We start from the raw sequence: 27,717 nt of genomic DNA on the forward strand, positions 1-27,717 counted from the left end.
TATTCTTTGTGGGGGAGAAAGCATAAGACCTGGCAACCACATGCTGCCTTCCACAGATTGCAGTTGAGAAACATTGTCCAGGAGGCTTTATGACCTCAAGGTGTCACATTATTGGTCAAGCTGGTGAATTTCATAGCTGAACTGAGAAAGAACTCAATTTAAAGTGGTTTTTTGTTATTTTATTTTTTGTTTAATGATTGAACTGGCTTACCCCAAGAAAAAGATTTGATCAGTGTGGAGTTTACAGATGTAAAAAGTTGGATTGAATTTGGAATAACAGTAAATCAGCTACGAATTTGCAAAAAGAAAAGTAGATAAACTAAAGAAAACAGTCAATTTAATTCATTCACCAAACAGTAAAGGTTTGGGTAACTCACCTAAAACTGGCAATGAGACAATGCGTTGTTTCAGTAGTATCCTGAAAATATGGTTAGTCTCTGTTTGAAATGTCATATATCTGACCAGAAACTAGCAGGACCATCTGAATGTGGAAGAAGTCTTATTTTTACCTTTTACCTCTAACAATTATTTGCTGTTTTTATGCAGCAAAGTCCACAGAGACCTGAAGTCTGTTGGACTTAATGAACTGGATGCTTCCATGTTCTTGTGCAGTTTCATGTAATGTAACCCTCGAGTAAAGAGCATGAGCAGGCAGACCCAGGGGAGTAAATGCACTCTTACTTTCCTGCCTTTAGTCCCTCTTTCCTTCCTACGCATGAAAGATTTCAGTGAGCTGCGCTATATATTTTCTTGTTTGGCTTTTCATTTTTTCTAAAGCAGGCTTGTCCTCAGCTGGAACAGGCTTCTCTGGTGCCGCTTGTTCTTATTAGTCTGAGTTTAAATTTATTTTGTCTCAATTTAGCATTGCCTTTTTTAAGACCCTAATTTCTTACTTTAGTTTGGACTAAACATTTTAGAGCGGTGAAAGAATAACGGCCACGACTGAGCCTGGAGGATTTCATGTGAAGCGGCACACTTTATGTTATAGAGTGTCTTGCAAAAGTGTTTATACCCCTTGAACTTTTTTGTTACCAACCTGAAGCAGTGTTTAAATTTGCTTTCCCAATAAAATCTTAAAAATCTAACATGTATTTGTATTCTGATCCCTACTTCCCTTATTCCCCTAAATAAATAATAGCCTTTTTCAAAAGTAAATAGAGCATACAAGTGTGTCATTTATTCACTTTATGTATTTCAGAAAACTGTCACTATACATCACCCTAAACAGCCCAGCCCCACAGTAGCTGCATTTGCATTACAAATGTGTGGAAACTTTGTCACTATTCCGCTAATGTCGAAAAAACACAATTTCACAATTGTGGTGTCAATTAAGAAATCAATTAAAATCATACATGAGTGTTCACGCGATAAGTCATCGGGAAAAAAAATGCCATACCGTGATCTTCCACCTACTTCCTGTTGTCTTCTTTGTGGTTTGAGCCAGTGGCAACATCCGGTTGTTGATCGTGAGACTCATGGTGCGAAACAAACATTATTTGCATTGCAGTTTTGCGAAATAAACCGATTTTGATACAGCCAGAAGACCACTTCATCCTACAGTCCTGTTTTAACCATCTTTTTTTGTAAATTGCCATTTTTACATTAAGCAAATGTATTTTTTAGAAGTCAAATTGCACAGCTAAATGGTCAGTACAAATGCGGCTAGTGACACATGGTGACGGCATCATCATCCATTGGGGACAAATTAGAAGTTGCAAAAGACTGAAAGAGTCTTTCTCCTGTTTGTCCCACAGCAGAAAACCTAATATTTTAAATCTCTATTTGCACAGCAAAATAAAATATTTAGTAACAATCTGTTTGAAAGATTTGTTTCGGAGTCATTTGACATTAAATGCTATGATGACCAATATATTCCAACTTACTTTGAAGAATGTCTTGGTACAGTATCAAAAACTTTGTATAAATGCATCAAACCTTATAACTGTAGTCCGAGGCTCATCATTCATCCTCCCACTAAATCTCACCATCGCGTCCTCAAGAGAACGAGCAGATGAGGGGAGTCAATACTGCTCTTTATTTCTGCTTAACAATGCCTCTTCAGTGATAGCTAAGCTGGATTCCCTTATGTCTGAGTCACACTCTGGCCCGGTCTGCCAGTTCATTCTCTACAACCCCCTGTGATAGAGAAACTGTCGTTCATTGTCTATTTTTTTCATCACCTCAGTGCAGAGCGGCTCGCTGCATATTATGACCCTTATCTCCCCAAAGACCTCGAGCTTAAGTTTGAAACCTCTTTTATCAGTCTTAGGTGCTAAGAAGAAAAGCTGAGTCTGTTGGCCCCCCAGGGCTGCATTAGAACCCAACTACTCAGCTAAAGTTTTTCTCCCAGTTGACTTTCTGCTCTGAGATAAGCTAATAGCCTAATGCGTTCCCTCCCATTACTGGTGAAACGACATATGGTTTCTGTTCTGTCTCTCGGGGTCGTGTCTCCCGGTTATCTGTCCTCACAGCTGTGATTCCGATCTGAGTAAGCGTAGCTCAGGGCTCTGAAACGCTGACCCATACCTCCATAATGCACGCTCCAACAAAGGAGACCTCTCTCCCGCTGATGAGCTGTCTCATATACCCCGTGCATTTGTGTATGCACATCCACGCATGTGAGCATGACATCATCTGCCACTGTGTAAGAGTTTGGTTATAAATAGAGGCGGCCGTTGATGACGGTGATGATGTTATGCTTAACAAAACCCCCTGTGAACAACAAGGGCGAACTCGAGCCATGTCACTGCTGCTTATCGTGATGAGCAGCAAGTCAGCTGTAAATGATTTGGCCTCATGTTCATTTAGGAAACACCTGATGTTGGAGCAGATGCCATCTGAAAAGCATAAGGTCACTGTAACTAGAGCGTCACTGTGATACAAGCTTGATATCAGATGTAGGACAAGCAGTAGTGTTTGTGTTCTAATTTTATTTGTCGCTGCTGCAAATGAAACCTTTGAGGTATTTGAGACATTTGTGTCTGGCTTCAAGAAAATCGGAGCTGGTTCAAGAAGTCTTATAAGTTGCAAGGTGGGCCACCATGGATGGAATTAGTTTTTCCAAAATGTTCGACTGATGTGTTCCTGAAATGGTTGCTGAACCATTTTATGTCTGTGCCAAGCAGCTTCATCCTTCTGAAAGAGACCTCAGTCATCAGTGTATATCGTTTTTATGAAAGGGTTCAACACTTTGGCTATGTTCACACAGCAGACAAATGCAACCCATATCTGACTTTTAAATGGCAGCCTGAATGCCCCATTGCGGTGGTTTCACCCCAGAAAATACACAAAAACCACCAGTGATGTATTTTGTTTTCAAAGCATCTGCAGTCTGAACAGTCATGTCACATTTTATCCGACTTTTACGTCACTGAAGTGAGACATGCATCATAATTTTGCGACATGAAGAACCAGATACTGTAAATCTGGATGTAAACAATAATGCTGAAAATTATAATTCTGAAAAAATTATGAGAAAAATCTTAGTCACACTCCTGTTTCTGACTGTGCGGTAGTCTCTCCTCCTGGATGAGCATGTAGCGACAGCGGACAGTCGCTTGCATTACGTCGTTCATTTTGCAGCAATCCCTCATACTGAGCGTGCATGTAGTGGGATGTCACACTTTTTGTGGGAGAAATTAAAAACACAACTAATTTATTTCTCCTTAAGATTTTTATATTAAAACTCAAACTGCTGAAATGTAGACAAAAGAGAGATGTAATAAATTTTCATGTGGTTTGGCATCACCGTCCTGGAAATTACAGCTTTGGCCTGAGTGGTGAGTGCTTTTCCTGACTGCTTATTAGGTCGCTTGTCTTGCAGTTCCACTGGAATAGAGAGATCTCTCTAGTAATGCGAGACGGGATAGTTTATTTAAAAACAAGTAATGTTTTACTGCTGCATAAAACAAGACTGGAGCCGATCCGCACAGAGTGCTTTGTCACTGAATTGTGAGGAGACTGAGGAGTTCTTTTGTGGTATGTGCCATTGGAGTAACAGTGGGTACTTGCGAGACGACTAAGAAATAAGATTAAATTTATTTTTGTAATGAATAGCAACTTTGTAGATGAGCTGAATACATGCAGTTGTGGATAAATGAGATGGAGTGGGAAGAAGAGAGAGCGGTGGAGACCAGAGCGTGAAAGGAGCAGACTCAGCTTCATTGTGGCCACTTTTGTTGGTCAAAAGTTCAAACTCGTGTTCAAACTGCTTGTGTTGTAGAACTCTAGCTCTATAATTCACATTTAGCTTTGGTAGAAGAATTCAATATTTAAATGCTCATCTAATAATATTGTCATTAATTTTTACATTATACGATCAAACGATCAAGTTTTGAGTTGCAGGTTTTTCTAGGGCCAATGCTTTCTCTTTCAGTTTAAACACTCCTTAAGTCGCCATTGTCAATAGTAATCACACCGTTATGCTTTGTAATGCTTCCCCTCAATTAGATGGGCAGGATTTTGGTTTGCGTTTGGGTTGGCTTTGGCTTTAGACCAGAAGGAAGGGAAATAACTCTAAACCTCCACATGGCCCGTCCTTGGTAAGACGCTGGACCCACTTCGCCCCCTGTCCTCAAAATGATGTGTTAATGGGGGATTCTGATTTGTAGTGTGAAAGCACTACAAATCAGAAATGAATAGCTTAGATTTGCTGAAGTGAGGTTCTGTGAAATTGCCTCCAGCAATAGTTCCCTTACTTGTTGTAAAACGATTTAATGTAGTGGTGAGGAAACTTAGAGAAATTCTAAGAGCAGTGAAAACCTAACAGGCAGTTTTAGATGCTTTTAGATATTTTGAACAACTTTACCAGAAAATGTTAACATCCATGTAATACAACACGGTGTAGACGTTTGCAATAGACCACTGTTTGTCACTGTTTTCAGTTTGCCTTCCAGAGGACGGAAAAAGTTAAAGGGTAATGCCCACGGTGAGAGTCAATGATTATGAGTTTGCCATAATCCTTCATGACCCTGCAGCTGTAAGTGCGGAGAAGCAAGAGTGGAGCCAGTAATCCACTCTGCTGTTCGCTCTACCCACTGCAGCTTGGCACGGTTCTTTGAGGTGGAGGACTCAAACCAGACAGTTATTGACGATGTGAGGCAGTACTGGATGATTGCCGTTTAGAGCTGAAACATCAAGAACTGTGGCAGGTTGAATTTCAGGTTGAACTGTTGAAGGAAAAAAAAATTACTTTGCCTTTCTAGCATACAGTGGAAGCTGAAGTACAAAATGTCATAAAACAGACACATGAAAGCATAAGTAGCTTAAACCTGTAGATGAACCTCCATTTCACAACTGGTTTAGTGATACTAGCAAATAAAACTGCAGCATTCTCATGTACAATTTTAAAAACTCTTTACCGCACAATTTTTAAAGAACAACAACCTGACTCATATCTGTCACTAAACTCTGTTATTTCAGCACATTGAGTTTCTTATACAGCAGGGACTAAACAAGCTGTACATATTGCAACACATTTGCTCTGTTTTATTATTTGAAGCCTTCAACCTCTGGAATAAGGTAATGAAACAGCCTTTAAAAAAAAAAAAAAAATCAACATTCTCCATTGATTACACAATGAGGATGATTATGGTTTTTAATGCTAACTATGCCAATTGCTAATATAAGACTGAAGACAGATTATAATGTGAACTTCTCAAAGGTTTCGTCCTTGCTTTAAATTATTAAAACCCTTTTCAACTACTCTCTCACATGAATGGATGTTGCCAGTGCAATATATGTATTGATCACCGCTATTAACATTCCTCAATTGTAGTTCTTAAAAATAAATTGTAATGGGCTAAATTATTGTCATCGCTGTTCAAAAATTGGAGATCCGAAACTGGACACAAAACTCTTATTCGTACATAATTTGTAGGGATCATTAGGCGTATTACACAAACCTCATTATTGGTCAACACATCTTGCATATCTTTGTGTAGACAATATTAGAGGCCATTCCCATTAGTGCTTTCAGGGCTGCTAAAATAATTCTGAACAGTAACTCTGCATGATGAATTTCTTATGCAATATCCACAGAATCCACCTATTTATCAGCTGCAACAAGAAACCTCTTATTTCCTGAAAGACATCTAAAACCTTTTTAGGATATCCCATTTTATTGAGGTTGCTGCCAATCCTCTTTCACTTCTAATGCTTACCTTATGCTGAGAAAGAAATAGCCAGCAGTGTTACCACAGTGAGGCAGGAAAAGACAGACACACAGACTGCACTACCAGCACTTTTACTGCCTCTGACAGCCTAAATGACCCGAGAATGGGATTTAAATAAGAGAGGAGCCTGTGTGAGTTATTGCTTGAATGAATGAGGTTTTTTTGTAAGCTGGAAAAGCACGTTGTTCCCTGCGCACGAGCACTGTGTAAGCACTGTGTCACGTGCTGCCAATCCTTCTGAATCCCCACGATTTGTTTTTTGAATTGTGGACAGATTTTGTTTGAACATGTATCGATCATTTTGTAAAAACTTCTGTCTGAAGTTTTAACTTAAACTATCATCGTCATTGAGACATCTAGTATACACTAGAATTTCTGATCATTTTGTGAGCCTTTACATAGGTCATTCTTTAATTGTAGGTTTACTTTTTATTTTTTGGTCAGTTAGTATATCTGTCCTGCCATTCAACCTTTTGAGATAAGGCTTTGAACTTAATCAAAGGTTTAATTTGTAGCATTCATAGCCTAGCATAGCAAGTCTCAGCCTAGCTAGTTCACTTTGTCACATTGTTACTTTTTCCTAAATAAATCCTTTATCCTCTAACAGATCCTCTTCTAAATCCACCACAGACACTGTGTCTCTTATAAAGTTCCTTATCGTTCTGCTAATCCTTTGTTGCTAGGCTGAGAGAACGTTATTGACGAGGGCAGTTAAGCGGGATCTTTTAGCTCAGCAACATCTGTCACAGCTAACCGTAACCACCGACGCTAACAGAAGTCAGTAGTGAAGACGAGAACAGGTGGTGTCACGCTGACAGGTTATTTTCTGTCAGCGAAGAAAATAATCCAGAGACGGTGGTAAGAAAACAGTATTGTGTTGACTTTCTTTGTTTTACAAAATCCATCTTGCAGGCAGGACCAAAGCATAAAGAGTTGGTGTCTAACAATGTAACTGACCCAACTCGGTGTCAATTAGGCCGCTGATCTACTGCTTTCATTGGTCAGTCAGACCAATATGTACAAAGAAACAAAATGTTGGGACCCAAACAGTGTGTCTGCCCATCGGGAAAAATGTCTAGTATGCCAGATGGCCAGTTCGTCTCGAATTGTTTGTAATCCAATTGAGGCATAAATAGGAACTCGTAGAACATTTATATCTTCTTTTGTAAAGACTGCAACCCCAGATTGTTTTTTTACAGTCAAAAATACTGGTTTGAATGGTCTACCATGACCTATTCACATAAAGCATAGTTTGTGACCTATAAATTGCAAAGTTATAATTTGGAGGCCATTGTGGTTTAACTACTCTCGTTTAAGAACTTCTCCATTATCGTCCTTTATTTTTGCTTCTTGCAACACAGGGAGAAGACAGAATTACTCCACTTTTACCACTTAATGTGGTCTGACAATAGTGTAGCATGTTTGTTTTGGAGGTTGATAGGTTGTAACTCCTTAGGAAAAAACAAATAAAACAAGATGAACACACGTTTAAGATGTTGATTTGCTGTGTCACTGCCTGTTTTCTTTCTCCTATAGTTGCTTGAACATCTTGGGCTGAGAGTTCAAAGCTCTATAAACAGCCTAACAGGTCAAATGAATATTAGAAAAAACTCTTTCCACTGATAAAATCTTAACCGCTAATATCTGTAATCCTGGATAAACAGTGTGGTTTAACGCCTGCCTGTGGCTCTTGATAGTGTGAGTTGGTTTGTTTTTGTTTTTATTGTACTTATTCCAGTCTTTGAAGCATGTTTTATTCCTGATTTTTATTGTTTTTCCTTCTATTTTATAATTTGTCTTTTGGAACTTAGTTAGTGCTTTGCAGCGCTCTGGTTAAGCTAATTGTGTTTTTAAAACGTGTTTTACAATGGAGCTGCACAGCTTTACAGTTTTTAACTTTATAGAGCTCAAATAGCTAATTGGCGATAATTTGATTCACAGACACCTTGTGTGAAAGATCTCTAACTTGATCAGATTTCTATGATCATCCAATGTTCTTTTCCAGTTGTAACAGCAGGCAGTTGCACAAGCTTCTCCCACTTCCTGTCTGAGCAGAAATGTCACTTTCACCTTGCCTGGTTTCTGACAGGCAAGCAGAGCAGAAATCACTTCTCCCCCCTCTATGTCATGGAAAAATGCTTGAAAATGTCAAAGATTTCCATCTGTTATTATTCTCATTAAAAGCGCCTGGCAGGTGTTAGTGGGTCACACCAGGGCCTGTGTTTTTTTTGTTTTTTTTTACCAGCACAAAAGGGAGTGATTGATTGCAGAGAGATTCTCACAGAAATAAAGTGCAGAAAAGTTCTTCTATCTGCAATTTTCAGGAACAGAAAAACGTGTACTGAAGATGAAATGAAGGATTGTTCCAAAAATAGTTTCACATGTTCATGCTCTGAGCTTTGCATAAATTAAATCTTTCTTGGTTGGGCAGTAAAGCTTCATTATTACACGCAGTTAAAGTGACTGTACTTTATGAAAGTTCTGGTCTCAAGGAAGTTGAGATGTAAGAGATGTAAAAACAGGAGGTAATGCCGAAGTTCTTTGGCTTGAACTTATATTAACCCTTTCCCAACTGGATCCTTGAGCCGTTAAACAATTCAAAAGCATATTACTGAAGTGAAAACTTTCACTGTTACCCTTCATCTTTAAATCCATAAATCTTTCAGTCTGCAAGGATTAGAATGATCCTGCTTTCCTTAGAATACCGGATAAGAAATTGATAAGAAAAGAGTAAAACATTAAAATTAAATGTAAAATCTTCAGGGTTGTTTGTGCTCTAATTGTTTTTAAAATTTTTTTGCTGTCTAGAAAATTGATACCGGATTTTACAAAATCATTGCATCTTCATACACCGTTGACACACGACACACACACACAAAGGGAGTGTTAGCATTAGTGTGTGTGGTCCACTTTTAAACGTGCCTTTCAATGATGGGTGAGCTGCGTTTTCTCTGTACATGCCTCAGGTTGTGTGTGCTGAGTGCTGCAGCTGCAGGAAGAGACTCCCGTGTTACGGACAGCATCTTCCTCTCATCCTCTGTGTGATTGCAAGGAACCCGGAGGAAGATGAGAGCTGCGTGTCTCTCTGGTGAAGTCATCTTTCTGTGGTTTGCTGCAGCACATCACCCTGTTGTCCCCTCCTACTGTCTTATGTGTGTAGAAAGGATTTTTAAATATCTGCTGCTATGTTTGGATGAAAGACTTAAGGGAAACTCTGCATCTGTATGTGCTTAGTTAGGAATGCTGGTGAGTAGTATTTATATAGATATATACATAGATCAAGTGAGTGTTTGCAGCGCAGTGTGAATGCCTGTCTTTTGATAATTGCTTGTGTCAAAACTTAGAGCTATCCTCAAACCCGCTTGAGAAATAGTTGCAGGTGCCTTTCATGAAGTCACCAGCAGGGATATTTCAATAAAATTTAACTATGAGTTCTTTCTTCTTCTTCTTCTTCTTCTTTTTAAATGTAGCTGCACACAAAAGTCACAACTAAATCAATGGACAATCCTGTAGAATGGCTCTTAATTGATGTTTCAAAGTTTTCTTCGACATTAGGCCATATTTTCACCTCTGTTGGCATGGATGCTTCAAGCCATCACCTTATCCTTTGGTCTTTCCCTTCATGCATCTCTTTCTGCCTCTCCACCATGCATTCCTTCTAATCTCGTTTTGTCTCTTATCCTTTCTCACACTGCTCATTCTCCATCATTGTGCAGCGCTCCCCTGCAGACAACTCTTTAGCGTTGGCTGGCATGCTGGTGAGTCCTTTGTCCAACCATTATGCAACTAAATTTAGCTAGTGTGTGTCACGTGCTCTGCCACAGGTCATGCTCTGAAGTGACAGCTTACATTAATGCTCACCCCAAGGCACACCATCCCCTCCTGGTCAATGTGGGAGACTTTTTTTTCTCCGTTTTGGCTCAGCATGGGGGTCGAGTTTGTTTCGCATGAGTGAACAAGCACACGTGTCCGTCTGAGCCTTATGAGCATCTGCCTCATCGCGTGGAAACATGGACTGTGTTTGGTATTTGTGGATCTAAGGTAGGGTAAATAGGAGGCTGAGTGTGTGTGTAGGATGAACTCTGATATTAGTGGAATCAGCTTGGATACGTCTGTCCTTGCTGCATGTATCTACTGTACCTCTCTGTGCCATTGTATTGTGTGTGGGAGTTTTTCTAAGGCTCAGCTGTAACTGAGCAGTAGGTTGTAGGTTACAGTGATTAAAGGTGTTGGAAAAAAAAACATTTTCTGATTCAGATGACATAAAACCACAGGATGTAACCAGTTTTCTTATTAGAGCCACAGCCTTATAACTTCTGGGGAGGCTGCAGGATTTTAAAACAAGGTTATTTTAAAAGGTTTTTGAAAGATAATATTTTATTTGTGGTAACTCTCTTGGCATCTTTAATTCGTATAAATCCAGATTAGTCGTCACGAAGACTGTAGCTGAGGTGGAGCGAAAGAAAAGCAGATTTCTAGTGAATTAGAATCTCCAATCTAAAAAGAGTATTATGTTATTTGTGGCGTTTGCATTGGAAAGTTGCTTTCAGAGAAGCTCATTTCTAGTTTAATTTGCTCCAATCTTTATGCCAATGAGAACCTTTAAAGAATCGATTTATTTTTGAATACACAGAAATTGGCAAATTTTAAAATATCAACTCCAAATCATTTGCATCCAACATAAATTAATAAAACCATTGATTATAGTTACTCCACCTTCACACACTTGCAAATGTCACGTCTGCTTCTAACAGAAACATCATTGACCACCCAGCAGGAAGTCGCAAGAGCAAATCTCTGGATGCTGGATTTCAAATTTTTTGAGAAAACTGAATTTAAGAAAAAAAAAAAAGAAATGCAAATGAGAAATCAGCCTCAAGTCTTGTTGTATACTACACACTACATGAACTGTATAATCTACATAATCCTAAAATTTTTAAATAAAATCATTTTTATCATTAGCAGTAATAAGGAATTGTTAGAATTTTTAAACCAAGTAGATGTTTATTTCTTCAAATCAATAGACTTTTTAATATTGTGCTACTATGTATTATGTATTATTGTGCTACTATGACCTGCGTTAAGCAGGTACCACTATACTAGTTTGTATGAAATTAGTTATGAAGAGAATGGATTAATGAATGAATCAGCAGTTCTTTTTATGCACAAAAACACATGAAACAATATATGTTTTATATGTACAATTGAACGGTCTAGTGCTATCTAGTGCAAGTAGTGCTAAGAACCTGTGTCTTCCTGTGTGCCATGCAAATGAGACTGAGTCATCTAATACATGCACTGATGCTGTGTGCTTCATGTTTGTTCTTTTAAACTCAGTGATTAGCTGCTGCCTTATATGTCTGGAAAATTATCACAGGGCAGAAAAAGCCAGTGGCCAAAAGAGACGTGTCTATTTTTAAAAGTGCAGACACGTCACCCTGTAAACCTCCTGCTTTCCTACGATGTACTCAGCAGCAAAATACGTTTTATTCTGTTGTTTGGTTATAAGCATAGCAACATTACAGACTAAATTTAGCTTAAAGTAATTTATAGAAAACTGCTGTAGCTTCTTTCATAGCTATTCTAAGAAAGCATAAATATACATCACAGAACAAATGATGACATAAATGGAGATGATGAGAACCGATTTTTTCCAATGAGACTAACTCCAAATAAGTTATGCGTAACTGTAAAATTGCACATGCAAAGATTGTCAGGATGCTTAGTCTCATTTTAAAAAATTTTATTTACTACCACAGTTTTGTTAATTGAAAGTATTGCTAATTCCATGGTTTAATTATAAAAATGATCTGGTGTTTACTAAAACTCTCATTATCTATGAGATAATGTTATCTATGCTGCATAATGTGCATAGATGTGCTTTCTCCACACTTCTGCTGAAGTGTCACCTCTGCTGAAGATATGTAAAATGCTTTAAAATAAATTGAACTTGAATCTTGTCAGCATAACCAGACACTAAAAAAATTTAGAGAATGCCATTGTGATTGTTCACTGTTGCTAAATGCACAGTGGACAAAATGAAAGACATGAAGAATGAGTTGTTGCAGTGAGTAACTCCATGCAATCATTTGGTTTTCCTTCAAAAGAAATCCTGCTGTTTTAAATGGAACTGAACTGCAGAGTTTTACAACTAGGATTAAATGTGAATGTAAGTAACTGTGTCTGTATGACCGGATTGAATTCACTAAATAGTTTTCTACTTAAAGTTGTATTTTTTTTAAGTTCCTAAAGACATTCCTTGTGAATCAATATTATATAAATAAAATGAAAATGAATTAAAGTGTATTAGTTGGATTTTAGTACTTCCATTTATGTTTTTGCAAAATATCCTGTGCTCCCCTGTTGTTAATACTTTACACAACCCGCTTTTGCCAACAGGATAATACTATCCAGACTTCCTCTCCTGTGCTCTTTTCAGCTTACTCTCCAAGTTTTTTAATCCAGGGACAGAAGATTTAAGATTTGTTATTTTAACTCTAGACTTGTGCATGTTAAGGTGACTCAGCTTTGTAAAATAAACTCATATATTAACGATTAAATATTATTTAACACCTTGATCAACTTTGTAAAACGTAAATCAGACATTGAGATGTATCTGTTAAATTTAGTTTACTAGGATTTGTTGAAGGTGCCAAAGGAAACCACAACTTCACAGTGCGGCAGGTCAGGTGTTTATCTACCTGTTGATAGTTCTGTTCAATTACTTCTGCAAGATATAGTCGTACAACACTGACATTCTAATATCCGTTGCAGAACACATGGTGAAAACATTTTGTAAATGAACTTCTTCATACTACATTCCACCTTTCTTCCCACCCGCCACTATTCAAACCCAGTCAGCTCGTACTTTCAGTCTGGTTAAGGACATTGTTCTTTATTAAACTTGCATATAAAATATTGCCTGTGATGGACTGACGACCTGTCCAGGGTGTACCCCACCTCTCGCCCGTTGACAGCTGGAGATAGGCACCAGCATCTGACCTGACCCCAATGGGATAAGGGTGTAAGAAAATGGATAGATGGGTAAAATGTTGTTTTTTCTGCCATTCTGCTCTTTATAAAATAATACATCCATATCAGTTGGTGTATTAATTGGGCTTCCTTCTAGTAGATGTGGTGCTGATAGCTTTAAAACAATCTTAAATTAATAGTCAAGTCAAGTTTATTTGTATAGTACAGTTCAGCAACAAGATGGATCAAAGTGCTTTACATGATAAAAACATAAGAGCTCTCAGTAGTACCTATTGATTTAACACTGCATTAATCTCTGAGGGTTTCCAAAAGGCCAAATTAGTCTTGGTAAGTGAGGTTGCAGCAGTTGTTTTGCAGCCAGCTGATGGTGTGCAGCCTCTGGTGGGGGAGTGACTGTGCTGCTGCTACACACAGTCAGAGAAATTTCTGGTTCCCTCAGCTCTTTCTCGGGCATTTTATTTAAATCACTTTTAACCATATAGGAGACGTATGAGGGAATATGCTTGTGGCTTTGAAGGCATAACTTTGTAAAACCTTGGTATACCATAATATTCTGCCCGTAGCCACTTGAGTTGAAATGTAGTGTGCAATATAGGATAATTAAAAGTTTGCAATGTCCAGAAAACTGTGCAACCAATGCACTAGTAAGACATTATACAGAGGGCTCCAAGGCTGGGCTACAGTCTTGGTTTCAGCAGTAGGATCTGCCAGCCATACTATGTTTATTTATCGTGATGCTCAGAATATGGACAGAAAGGTTCTGCTTCAGCAGAACTTGTTTGTGTTCTAACAGGGGAAACACTTAGATTCTTTGATGTCCATAAATATTTTGAGGTCTGTACCATTCCGTGACTCTGTGAGTCTGTTTATTTTGCTCAAAGTGAATTGGTAGCTAATTGTAAATCTTGAGGTCAGGGTGTTGAGAGAGATTGTTCTTTGCAAAAAAGAGGAAGAGGAAGTCAGTGAGTTGTTTTTCTTGGACCGACAGAAAGATTTGTGCATCTGTGTGTGTCTGTTTGTGTCTGGGTATTGTCTCTTTGACTTTCATGTCAAGAAGCTCACTAAGTGGTCCTTGACCTTGTAAGAGCAGCATGTGGGGAGTCGGATGGGATGTGTGTTTGTGTTCACACTCTGAAGTTTTCCACAACTTAACACGTTCCAAGCAGAAATATCAGAATACTTTATCAATATTTTATGTGACAAATGAAAACAAAGGAGAGGAATTGGCATTTTTAGTCATTTGAAACTCCAATTCCGATTTTCTGAATATAACCATGCATACTTTTTTTCCTGATCTTTCAGATAAAATTCCAATAAAACAAATTGAAATGTGTCATTGTAACTTGACAAAATGTGAAAAAGTAGGAATACTTTTGCAAGGCACTGAAGATGTGTGTGTTTGAGTAAAAGGTTTAAGAAGCTCTCTCATCATTTAGTTATACACTTAAGTCAAATCTTTAAGCACTGAGCTGAGAGAAGTTCACAGATATGTGCGCGAGATCAACACACTTGAGAGTGAGTGATCCTATTATTAGAGCGGTGTGAAGACGTGTTCTTGAGATGCACTTGATGCATGAAACTCTCAGACTGAAGTACTTATATCCGCTGCGTGTAGAGAGTTCTCTCTTGTCCATTTCAGCAGTCTCACTGTGTTTGAAATGTAGCTTTCATGTGGGTTTGTGGATCCTTTTAATAAAGTCATTAGAGCAATTACAACATAGCACTGGAGTGTGCTGTCTGTTTCTTCTCTGACCAAAATAGCCTTTTTAAAAAATAATTCACTGTCAGCACGGCAGCAGAGGCAAAAGGGGAGAAGGAGAGTAGCTGGGGTATAGAAGGAACTAAAAAAAATGAGATAGCGACGCCATACGATTCACAGATGGTGGCGGATGTCTGATCTGTTCACTTGTTTTATTCTGACAGGCTGAAAACATTAAAAGTTGGAGGACAGGAGAGCAACAGAGACAGACGGAGGAAAGGGGAGAAGGAGAGAGGAAGGGTGGGTGGAAAGACGGGGACAGAATGACTAAGTCAGGAGAAAGGGGAAGTCTTCTTGCAAAAAGAAAAGAGGGAGGGGAGGAAGGAGAGAAAAAGCGAGAGGTTACATGTGGCTATCTGAGGTAGCCGTTGAGTTATGGACCGAGACAGAATAGCTGGTAAGTTTTTACTCTTTCTATACTTCTTTTGCTCTTTTACAGCAGAGGAGGCAACTTCTCAGACATTTGAAAGCTTAGCTCTAGATGCCTTCCTTTTTGTGATTTTTTGTATATTTTGTTTATTTTGTGGTGAGGCAGCTGTCCTGAGACATGTGTATGTGTATCAGTTTATCCTTCTCTCTCTCTGTGTGATTCAATGGGCAGCCGTAGCTACAGTTGGCTAGCTTTAAAATCACCCAGAATATTTCTGGGTGATACAGTGAGCTAACCTCATGTGATGTGCTGTCAGAGTTAACTTCCCGAAATGACAAGTCCTAATCTCCCAGGGCTAAAGTGGCGCTTTGATTGTCAGCCTTGAAATCACAGATGACCCCCCACACACAGCTGGAGTCCACAGATAGATACACAGAATGAAATATTTATTCCATAATCACAAGCTTGGACACTTAGATGAGAGGGATGATGACTTCACTTGTCAGATTACTTCTGGCCAGCCTTAGTTATTTTAAGTTATGTAGAAGTGGAGTGACGCTCATGTGAGATTTTATACCAGCTCAAAACTCCTGAGTTAGAGAGCATCAGACTTTACCTGAAGACCTGCATTTGCTATTTTTTGTCACTCACAGCACAAATCATGTGTTGCTTTTCTTAGGTTTAGGGTGTAGGTCAGACTTTGGTGAGACATTTCTCAGCTTTCTGCCCCTGCTTGCTACTGTAGAGTTTAAATTAAACTTAATGGTGTGCATCAGGGCGAATCGTAGGCAAACGGTTCCTGGTGTTTGTAGAGACCATTAAAGTCCTTTCTGGTTTGAGAAAACAATGTAACATGTGTGTTCATGTGTACTTTTAGGGAATTCCCATTTAGTATTTGATTTAGTATTAACCAGATCGACTGTTTGTTCATCGAGGCTTGGCTTCATTCTGACTTTATTTGACTGCCAGTGAGAACTCTGGGCCTACTGGGTGACTTTGTCCCAAGCCTCTGCAGACACTTTTATTTCCACTGGGTGGCACTGTTGCAGTGTTGCAATCCTCTGTCACGCAGCCCCTTATCTATACGTTCGATGGAATTTCCATGTGCATGATTTATATTCTGCAGACAGAGAGATATTTTTGTTTATGGGGTGGGGAGGAATGTAGTAGGCTGACACTGATAGGATATGAAGGCGGAGAACTGAATTATGGAGCTTTATTTTTTTTCCTCCATCAGAAAACAGTAGTTAGGCATTGTTTCGCCTCTTGCTTCTTTTTATTTGCAGAAGCTACACTCGGCCAAGGTTTCTTCCTGGTTTTTCAGGCTGAGTTGTGGACTTCTGTTTGAGCCTGTTGTCTTGACAACAGCCACAGAAGAAGCCTCATCTCATCTGGAGTTTTCCAGACAGAAGAAATAAGACAGTGTGGTATAAATGGGTTATTATACGCCTTTATTGAGCATGTGTCTGTGCCTCAGCCGTCCAAAGCAAAGTCTCCTCTCAGTTTCCTTTTGAAATCCGTTGAAGATTAATTTAATACATTCAATACGACGAATGCTCTGACACTGGGGTCACATGTGGCCACCACATTGACTTGTTGAAACTGCTTATTGACAGTGCAGAAGATAAAAAAGATGAGGGATATTTGTTGTTTGAAGTCTGGCCAATAAAACAGGAACTTATTGACGAGAGCAATTACAGTATTTGCACGGTCTGTTGAACATAAGTGAGGGAATGATTCAACCCAGGATTCAGTGTTAGATCTAAAATTAGATTGGTTATTATTTTCAAAACAAATTAATACATTCCAATGGAGGAAATAAGTTAGTTCAAACCAGCTCACATCTGTTTGGAGACATGACATAAGATGGTGTTTGCACCAAGACACTGAAATGTTCGATTACTCTCTGCTAAATAACTCAAGTTCACTTAGAATTAAAACAGATAATTTATCACCAGCAATTTCCTAGACCTGCCACGGATTCTCAATGGGAGTTTAGGTCTGAACTTTGACTGGGACATTTGAAAACGCATGAACAGACTTTGATCTAAACCCTTCCTGTAGTGATTCTGGTGTGTTTGTGTTTAGGGATACGTCTACGTCAGTGTATTTAGATGTTTGCATGTTTCCCACGTTTAACAGCCATTTCTCCCATTTCCTTAGTTCAACTTCAATTACTTGTTTTCCCTCACAGCTGCACCCAGTGTATAATCAACCACCAGCTTCTTGTTCTGCAATTAACTTTCTTACATAAATATGTCCCAGTCAGTCAGATCTACTTGTTAACATCCTGTATGCCACCGGCCAGTTTCCCTTTGTCTCTCGTGTTTTGTAAGAGTTTAGTTTTTCTTATTTTCATCTCCCTGCGTCCTTCATGCATTTCTGTCCTGCAATTTATGACCATTTATGACCATTCCAGCCGCAGTTGTTTGTTTAGATTGCAGCTCAGTATCAAGGACAGCGTAGCTGTGGCTCAGTGGGAAATGTAGTCATTTTCCAATTGCAAAATGTTGGCTCAAATCAAACATCCTCCCCTGCCAGAAGACCTTGTCTTTGCCAGGCAATTAACCCCAAGTTATTTACTAATCTCTGTTTGTGTAGAGAAGTTTGTAAATGAGTGAGGCTTGTGTTCTTTTAAATATATTTTTAGAAATTTATATTTTAAGTAATAAATTAATAAGGATGTCTAAGCAAAAAATGTCTGCATGAGTAAAAAATTGGATTTCAAGATTTGTCCAGTCTTTGTTTCTTCCCATTAACTCCGACTATCCATCCCTGCTGAAGAAAAGTCTCCCCACAGCATGATGCCTCCACCATGTTTTACCAAACATTAAAAAATTAGATGCATTGACTAATTATGTGAATTATGAAGGTAATTGGTTGCACTATATTTTATTTGGAGGCTTCAGAGTAAAAAAGGCATCTGAAAATAAAATACATAAAACACATCTAATATTTTTATTTGATCAATTAATTTGCAATGGTCTATCCCAATAAAATACACAGATGATTTTAATTGTGCTGTAACAAAATGTTAAACCTTTAAAGGGTTTTACATGTCAGAAGTTTTTTTAAATGCAACCTGAGATTTTTGCAATAAATGATTTTTCATTCACATTAAGGGTAATATAAAGATTGAAGCACAAATATTGGAGAGACACTCTTCTTCTCTTGGCTTACGGATAGTAATGGTAAAGCTCATATGGTTTTTGGGTTAGCACTTTGCCTGGAACTGATTCTGCAAGGCCAGCAGTGAAACCTGAAGAGAATGTGGTGGGATTTAAATAACCATTTATTAAATCTGCAGACAGATGGGAGGAAAATCACTCTGCATGCTGGGATATTAAAAGCAAAGAAAATCTTCACATAAAATAATAATAATAAAAAAAGAAATTAAACTCATTTCACTTATGAAGGTTCTGCTAACTAAAAAAAATTACTTTTCAGCTCAATCCAGATTAGAAAAAAGTGGTAGTAAATTGAACTGAAACACAGAATGGGGAAAATACTAAAACCCAAAGTGAAAATAAAACCAAGGACAACTTCACAGAGATAATTTTTGCTAGAGTTGATACGCTGTAGCCGCCCTGAGCCTCAGGTCCTCACACCTTAAAGCTTTTGGCCTCCTAACCCCACCCACACAGATAAACACACATGAACCTGAAGTCAGAGGAAATTAAGGAAATCACTCAGCTCTCCATGTTCCATAAATGAAGTGTACAGGATATCCTCAATGAGTAAACGCCCTATAGTCCTCCTTCTACTGCCCTCCTCATATCTCTCTTCACATTGTTCCTCTGATCATTATTCAGTCATGATAAATTAGGGAACTGGTAAAACAGCCAATGCGGTGACTGAAGGAAGCTGGCAGGGGAAGCTCCACCTACAGGCATCCTGCCGGCGAGAGCTACTGACAGGTGATGTTGGAAACAAAGGTCGGTCAAGAGGAGGCAGAGAAAGCTCATAATTGTGCTCTTATGGTCAGTTTTACAAAAAGAACAAAGAAGTAAGAGACAAAGTTTTTCCGTTTGTAAAGTCCTTGGAGAGACCTTAGAGTTGTTTGGTATGAAAGTGCCTATGATTCTGTAATAATTTTTACTTTTAAGATAAAATTAAAGGAAAAATAACTAATCATCATTGATGTAAATATCAATGAAGTTATTGCTTCATTGATGATTGCAGCAATTTATTTCTAAATGAGTTTTGGAAGTCTTGTACCAGCAATCTGAAAGGAATATTTGGATCTGCAAAAGCTACAAAAGCAAAAATAAAGTGTCTTTTTTTTTTATTGGAATTAACATTAAAATACAATTTATTAAAGAACTGTTAAAGTCTACATGGACACTGATGTTCCTGACACAACTGATTTTATTTTTAAAAATTTCAATAGTCAGTATTTGTCCATGTTAATGCTAATGGAAATAATGGTTTGGATCAAAGTCAAAAGTTTAAATTGGCCATCATGTGGTATTGTCAGCCCAAATGCACTTCACTGATGGCTGTTTAAGTAAATCTTTTAGGATATGCTTAAATTCAACTGAGTGTTACATGTAACTGCCTTTTCAATCTAAACCTCTTGGTTAAATATGCTAAATGAAATTTTAATGCTAACCACAAGTTGGAAACAAACGTAATGTTGGGATCTAAACTGAGCTTAAATTATAAATAAAATATAGAATGAATGCAATATATTATTGCAAAACCTTCTGTCATAATTGCGTTTTGCACTAACGTATGTTTTCTGTTTTTCAGGATAAAATGTACGCTGTATGTATGTTGCTGTTATTAAAAGTAGCATTAAAATGCAATAAAAAGGAGACATGTTTAGCAGTAAAATGTTAAAAAATGTTAAAAGTGAAAAAAAATTAAAATTCTGGTTTGGTTTTTACTTTTTTCCCATGGATCCCAGAGAGTTACTCATTCTGATACAAAGAACGCTGCAATGTGTTCACTCAATACCTTTTTTTTCTAGGAATCTTGAGCAGAAATATTTTAATAGTAATTTCCTGAAAGAGTTGCCATAGATTGGAGGTAAAAAAACAAAAAAAAACAAAAAAAAAACTTTTAAAACACTTTGATTGTTTCTGAATGTTTCTGGGTAAACAAATGTAACCTTTAAATGAATCCAAAGACCTCAGTGTTTACTGGGCTATTTCAAGGGAACAGACACACAAACACGCCCGTTTCCAGTCACAGTTAAGAAACCACACATGTGTACAGGCTCACATTAAAGTACAGTTACTCACAGAGTAAATGCCCACGCACACACAAGCAGGAACAAATGCCTAAGAGGCTGTGTTTTAGCTCACTACAACAGAGACTTGTGGTATGGAAGCATATGTTTTACAGAACATTGCACTGGCTTGTGAAAATAAAAGCGCTCCCCTCTGGTGCATTCTTATACGCATATATAATCAAACACAAAGCACAACATATGGTAGACATCACAGGCATAAAGTTCTGTTCCTTTAAGTAGAAAGTGTGCAGCAAAAACTCTCCAAAATGAAATTATTTGGATTTGATCTGCATGTTTGTCATATATGTAAAGATTACACATGACAGGCAGAAAATAAGAGGGGTCAATTAATGTAGCCTGCACTGCATTATAAAAAGTGACTAAAGCAACTTCTAATTTGAAAACGATAACTGCAACTCTGCTGCATAATTATTGTTTTGCAAAGTTTAGAAATTTGACAGTGACATCTGCTGGCCAAACAGAAACAACTGTTCACATCATTTCGGTGCTTAGTGGTGCATCAGATTTTTTTTTTTTGGCTCAGTTGAGCTCAGATAAATTTATTTAAAATCAGATGACAACATAGAATCATCTCTGTGCACCTGACGTAATACTGGTCTAATTCAGATTTAATTGCATTCAATCAGCCACATTCACATCAATCCAAGACTTGAGTTTAATTTGATTTAAATCAAATTCATTTCCAAAGAAACACATAAAAAAATAATTATTTCATGAAATAAAAACATACTTTATGTGTATTTTCTTGAGTCTTTGCAATCCCAGTTGAATAAAAGAGAGTAAGAACTCTATTTTGAGAGAAATAAATCTCCATCAGAACATCGGTCTGCTTCGTTTGGCTGAAGGTTCAAGAGCCACAAACCCTCTCAAAACTCTCTTTTGCTGCATTTGCACCTTCTGACAACATGCATTTTATAAATGCTTTTAAAAAATAATATTTTTTTAAATCAATATTGTATGTGAAAGGACTCGATGTTCTGAAATTAGACATGCTTTCTTTGGCAGGAGAAAAGGATGGACATCAGCTAGAAAAATTCATTTTAGAAGATGTAATTCAAAAACGTAAAATACGTTAAGGTCTTTGCATTGGGTAACAAGGATAAGGAGCATGAAATAAGAAACATGCCTGAAATGGAAGAATCCATCACTGAATAATACAAATCCAGAGTTTAAATACATGAGGTGAGGGTGAGCAGTGACAAAAGATAAACTAATCAGAAGAAATGTGGTGCATCTGGGGAAAGCTAGGAAACTGAGAGAGAAAACTAATTAACACAGAAAGAGCTGAACTTGGACTCAAAGAAGAAGAAACTTAAAAATACCTAAGAAAATATATTCAAATGTACAAATAAGGAACACAAGAGTCCTCTGTTTTCTGGTTGGAGGAGACGGAGGAGACGCACATTATGACCACACGAGCAAAGATTTATGATTCTCTGCAATTCATGTCTGAAATGGATTATTTACTATGTCCAAAGCTAAGGTAATAATTTCAGCATTGCTCTTGCAGCAAAAGACAGACTTGAGAGGGCCTGTGCTTAGGATTTACATTATTCCTAATGTAGCATATTATTGAAGCTGGTCAGGAACATTAAACCTTTATTATACTGACAAGATTATTTTAGCTTTATTTTCCTTTATTTTGTACTTTACTTTTCATTTTTGCAAGTCAGAGAATTTTATTTTATTTTTTTGAATAAAAGAACAACCTAAGGCTCTCTCTGTGAGAAATGTGTTTTGTCTGTTTTGGAAAGGATGATTGTAATTTATTTAGTTCACATACTTTCAAGAGCTTTCAGTAATCTGGCTGTAAAATGTGATGATATTAGCCTTCTGAGGAAACAGAGTGAAAGATATCCATTTAAAAAATAATTTTGTTGTAGTGCAGCTGGGACCATAGACAATCAGTAAAGCTCTTGGCTGCAATAACCTGCCAAGAGAATGAAGAAGTTTATAGTTATTAAAAATAATGGTGCGCAAGAAGTGCAAGAGGGAAGTGTGGAAGTTTTGTGGTTGTTGGTTTAACATCCCAGGTTCAGTCCAATACTCGTCTATGTAATGGTGCAAATTGCTATGTTAAATCCCACAGGGAGGCAGATCAGTCAATGAGCAACTATACTGGAAGCTGTCTTCTGTGGTGTCATTGTTTCCAAAATTGTTCACACTTTACAAAGTATTTTGGTAGCTCTCCTGTGTTTAAATTCCTTGACCATCTACCCTTCGTCAGCATCTCCCAGGGGTCACAGACGTCAAGAATTTGACTTGGTGAAGTCATTTTTGCTGGGTTTAATGAACCCGTACGCTCCATGTGCCATGCACTGTTCTTTGTCAAGACACACCTTCAGAGAAGCTGCATTAGGAAAGCAGACTGGCTCAGAAACACACAGCATTATTCTGTATTCTCAGTGACCTCTGAGGTGTTAGGGTCAGGGGCCTCCGGGGTGCTTACTATTCTGTTTATGCCCCTAAGAACGGAGCTTTTCATTCAGGTGGGATTCTCAGTGAATTTTCCAGCTGACGCCGTTTACACTGAAAAACTAGATGTGATCTGGGTCATGACATCCATTGTGTTACAAATGTCTGTTGAGTGTGTAGAAAGGAAAATATCAGTTCCCTGTGGTGCACACACATGGCTTAGGCTTATTTTAAACACTTTTTGAAGACTTTTACCATTGAAATGTAACCCAGCATCAATATATTTTCTTCACAAATCTCCTGTTTGTCTGATGTCTGATGACAAACAGGACGTTGTGGAAAACTATTCAGTGATTGGTCCTCTACTTCATTTGATGTGTGGGTTAAGAACATAGCAGTATGTTAAATTGGGATTTGTTGAAAACTTTTGATATCTCATAACTAATTATTCTATCAACACAGTTTTAACAATGTTTCATTTTTCACTTCAAGAATCTATCATTAAACCTGCAGAAACAGTTTCAAGGACGAGCTGTGAAATCATGGCGGCACATCAAGCACAAGCTTTTCATCGCTGTCTCTGCCAAAAACATGCTGCAGTATTGGGTTACATCGTCAGATGTCCACGACAAACTCAGAATCCTCCCCCCTTTTTTAACTGAGTCACAGAGGACAGGTTAATGCAAGAATCATCTACAGACTAACTAGATGAGACACTGTCAGCAGCTTCTGAATTACTCCGTCTGACCCGTCTGGCACCAACAACTATGCCTCGATCAAAGTTGTTTGGATGCAGTTCTTTCTTCATAGAGACACTCGGGTTCATCGTCGCTTTCGTCACTTCTATCTAAATGCTTTGAGACGCTGTCATGTGATTGACTGAGCCACTGCTTATATCAACAAATATTTAGCCAGGTGTACCTAATGAAGTACTTGATGAGCATAGTTCACTCTAAAAGCAAAATGCCACAGTCAGTTTATTTATTTGCTTCGCTATTTTCATCGTTTAACAGGATTACAACAATCCAACACCAAAGATGCTAGTTTGCAGAGTGGAGCATTGCTTAGCGTGGCTAATTTGTAGGAATAGCAAGACTATTTGTGTTTATATCAGTGTTATTTTTGTTTACATTTCTTCTGAGGTGTGAAGAGACTGTAGGTTTCAGGTTTCGTAACAAAAAAACACATGAAGGCGTTTTGTAAAGAAGAGGACAGGGGTTGACTGAAATTGCTAAAACACCAACTTTGTATTTTGCAAAGAGCTGAAAAACGTCCATCACCTTCACTTCCAACAATGATCGCTAAGCAGACCCTTAGAACCGGTCCAGTTAAAGCAGTTACCCCCAACTGCAGTCCAGCGTCTTTTCAAGCTGGCACCAGTGGGAAGAAGAAGTAAGTAAATATATTTCTCAAGTCTACTCAGTTAACGTAATCCGGTTACACTTTAATTGAAGGGGTGTGCATAAGACTGACATGACACTGTCATAAACATGAAGGAGTCTTTATGAATATTTACAACTGTTGTCATGAAGTGTCATTCGGTAAATAATGACACTTTTAATGCAAAGTTGACACTTTTAAGAAAATTTTAATGCAAATTTTAATAGAACTTTGCATTAAAAGGGTAATTATTGACCAAATAATGCAAATTTACACTTTTAATTGACTTTTACTGCAACTGCGCATTAAAAGTTGCATTATTTACGAAATGACACTTTATGAGAACAGTTGTAAACATTCATGGACACTCCTTCTGATTGCTTTGCTTGCAGTCCTTACTGCCCCTTTGTTTTTATTCGACTTGTGCAGTTGCTAAAAAGGGAAATGACTGTTTGCTTTGAGTCAACTGTGACAGAAGTTATTCTCTTCCTCCATCAGTTTAGCTCGATTGTCTACGACGGTCGCCTGAAAATCAACACATGTAACCTGATATCTTTTCTGATTGTAATTCATTTCAATTGCTTTTGCTCTTTCACTGTTTAAAAGCTTGATAAAGAAATCAGAACTGAAACCTGTTACGTTGAAAAGAGTCTCAGGTTATTAGGGCGTCTGTCTACATGAATGCCTGTGTGTGCACGTAGGAGTGTGTGGGGGGCGGGGGACACACTCATGCATAGGACACTAGAGGAAGGGAGTGTGTGTGCATGTAGGGGGGGTGTGGACGCGTGTGTGTGTGTTGCTACAGGGAGGAGGAGAAGGGAGGAGGCTCGCCTTTTCCCCTCACTCTGACGTGCGTATGCAGCAACAGAGCAAACTTAGTGGGAACGCTGTTCCCTTCACTGAGAGCTGTGGGCTAAGTCGTGTTTTGTATTGGGTCTATTTTTGAGTTTCTGCAGAATCAAGAGGGAGCCACTTCAAGGAAAAAAACAATTTTTGTGAAAGTTTAAGCCAGGAAAAAAAAAAAAAAAATGTCTGATGCTGGAGTAAACCCGCACTTGGAGGGAATTATTTCGGATTTTGAAGGTTTGTCATTTATTTTCTCTATTTTTCTCAATCCCAGTGTTTATCCTGGCCTTTTATAATGAGCGCCAGCATCTGTCAGATACTGTCCACAATCTTTCCACTTGGTATGAACTCGCAGGGTTCAAGTCTGTATGGTGTCTTATTTGTGTTTTTACAAGACTGGTTGTTAGCCTGTCAAAAATAGGGCGGTGGGTAAACGCTCGCCAAATCAGCCTGTCATCTGTTGTTGATTATCCTAGAGAGTAACGTCAGTAACAGCAACAAACACAGCTTTGCCTTCACTCCAGCATGTTAAAACACCTGCATGTAGCACGTAAGACATTTGTCCTACTCTTTTCCCTGCTTTGTTTGTCTGGTGCATCTGTTCCCTTTGTCCTATTTTCCTCTTGTATTCTGTCATCCTTCCTTCTCTCAGCCTTCCTTTCCTGTTCCTGCTGCTGTCAGTACCTCCAGCTGCTGCTCGGCCTGCTGCGTTTGACGTCACGGCTTGATGACGAGAACTATACTCACAAAGCTGGTTAGGGTTCAACAATGAGAAGTGCTCTGACTCAGAACCTGGCAAAAGTATTTGTGCCTCTTCAACTTCTACATGTATTGTCACAAAACAAAATATAACATGACAGACCAAACGAAGCGGAGCATCATTATGAATTGACAGAAAAGTAATACAAGTACATTTTCCAGCAATGGACTAACTTCTTTACTTCTTTATGCTAATCAAAAAGTAAAAAAAAAAATAAAGAAATTGAGTCAAGTCTCTTATGTTCACTAATGTTCTAATGTGTTGTACTAAATTAGATACACAGCTCTGGAAAAAAACTAAGAGTCCACTTCACTGAACCCCACTGAAAACCTCCTGGTTATTCCACCAAATATTGATTTTTGATTTCTTCCTGAGTCAAAACATAAGTTTTGTTGTTTCTAAATGAATATGAACTTGTTTTATTTGCATTATTTGAGGTCTGAAAGCACTGCATCTTTTTTGTTATTTTGATCATTTCTCATTTTCTGCAAATAAATACAAAATTTTGGTTTGGAATTTCAGAGACATGCTGTCAGTAGTTCATAGAGTAAAAGAACAATGTTCATTTTACTCAAACATTTACCTACAATAAGCAAAATCAGAGAAATTGATCATTTTAAGTAGTCTCTTAATTTCTTTCAGAGCTGTATGTGTTTTGGAAGGAAACTTAATTTTCATTTAGTTGGAACTAAGCAGTGTCTGTTACTTTCAATGTTTGATGATGTGACTTATGATCTAATTTATTTAGTTTGATCTCCCAAAATTAAGGAAATCAGCACAGATGAATCGGTGCACCCATAATTAGATTATAATACATATTAACCATATAAGATGATGATGATGATGATGCAGAAAAGTAGTTGGGAAAATGTTTCATCTACAGGAAATAATTAAGTTTATTTGATGTCTGGATATTAATGAAAGACTGAAGATTTCCTGAAACTTAAAGGGGGATGGTGTAGGCATATTGTGTCATTTTATAGTGCAGCCAAGTAACTCTGTTCATTTCAGTTCTTACATCAAAAATATTATCATAGCCTGTCTCTTTAAGAACCTCCTGCCAGTTGTTGCTACAGTTTACCAAGTTGTTGCAACTGGAGGCATAAAAAGCTGCAAATAAGTAAATAAGACTGCTAAACACATCTGCCTGAATAAGTTAGCATGAGAGGATCTGTGTTTTTCTTTTAGTTGTCAGGTTCTTCAGTGTTGGGCGTACTCTGATCAAGCTTCTTCTTTGTGCATTTTTTTATTACTTCACTGAACACCTATATCTATGACTCTTTCATATTGCCCAGACCTGTAGGGAATCATGCAGTAAACCTGACAGAGTGAGCTGCGCTGCTCCTGAGCAGCACTCACACCCATCACCATCAGTGGAGGGAAGTGTTTTTGACAGTGCACCATTAAGGTTTTTCTTACCCAGAAAAATACCATAGCTTGAAACTTCATCGTTTATTGTTTGGCCTTGTCCTGTCAGTGGCGAGGGCTGGTTGTGTTTTTCTGTGTGTGACCACAGATTTTTCTGCTCTGTGAGAACTGACAGCATCTAAAGCCCCACTATGCATGAAACGGTTTTATATAACCGGTGTTTGACACAGAGTTACTGTCCTAATCAGTTGACTTATTGCATGTGGCTACAAAACCAAATTTTCTCAAGGATTTAGGCAGTGAAGTATACCCAGCCATTTAGGAAAATTGCATTGGCTGCTTGTTATGCACATTCTTTATTAAATAATCTACTGAATTGGCTTTCTGAGGGTTATT

The 27,717-nt window shown here is 38.0% G+C and overlaps 1 protein-coding gene across 3 annotated transcripts in view; it reads left to right on the top strand.

Annotated features, from left to right (window-relative positions):
* septin9b (septin 9b) overlaps nt 1-27,717 on the top strand; it is an 81,569-nt gene that overhangs the window by 3,127 nt on the left and 50,725 nt on the right. The window contains exon 1 of one of the 3 annotated variants that reach the window (XM_032563087.1): nt 15,209-15,322. The exons of 1 other annotated variant lie outside the window; for it this stretch is intronic. In XM_032563087.1, coding sequence (XP_032418978.1) covers nt 15,301-15,322 — 22 coding nt within the window. In that variant the 5' untranslated portion in view covers nt 15,209-15,300. Of the gene's footprint in view, nt 1-15,208; nt 15,323-25,199; nt 25,431-27,717 lie in introns of those variants that run through there. One more of the 3 variants, XM_032563086.1, reaches the window with a different exon arrangement.

The sequence above is a fragment of the Xiphophorus hellerii genome, chromosome 5, assembly GCF_003331165.1.
Source record: "Xiphophorus hellerii strain 12219 chromosome 5, Xiphophorus_hellerii-4.1, whole genome shotgun sequence".
Classification (NCBI taxonomy): Eukaryota; Metazoa; Chordata; class Actinopteri; order Cyprinodontiformes; family Poeciliidae; genus Xiphophorus; species Xiphophorus hellerii.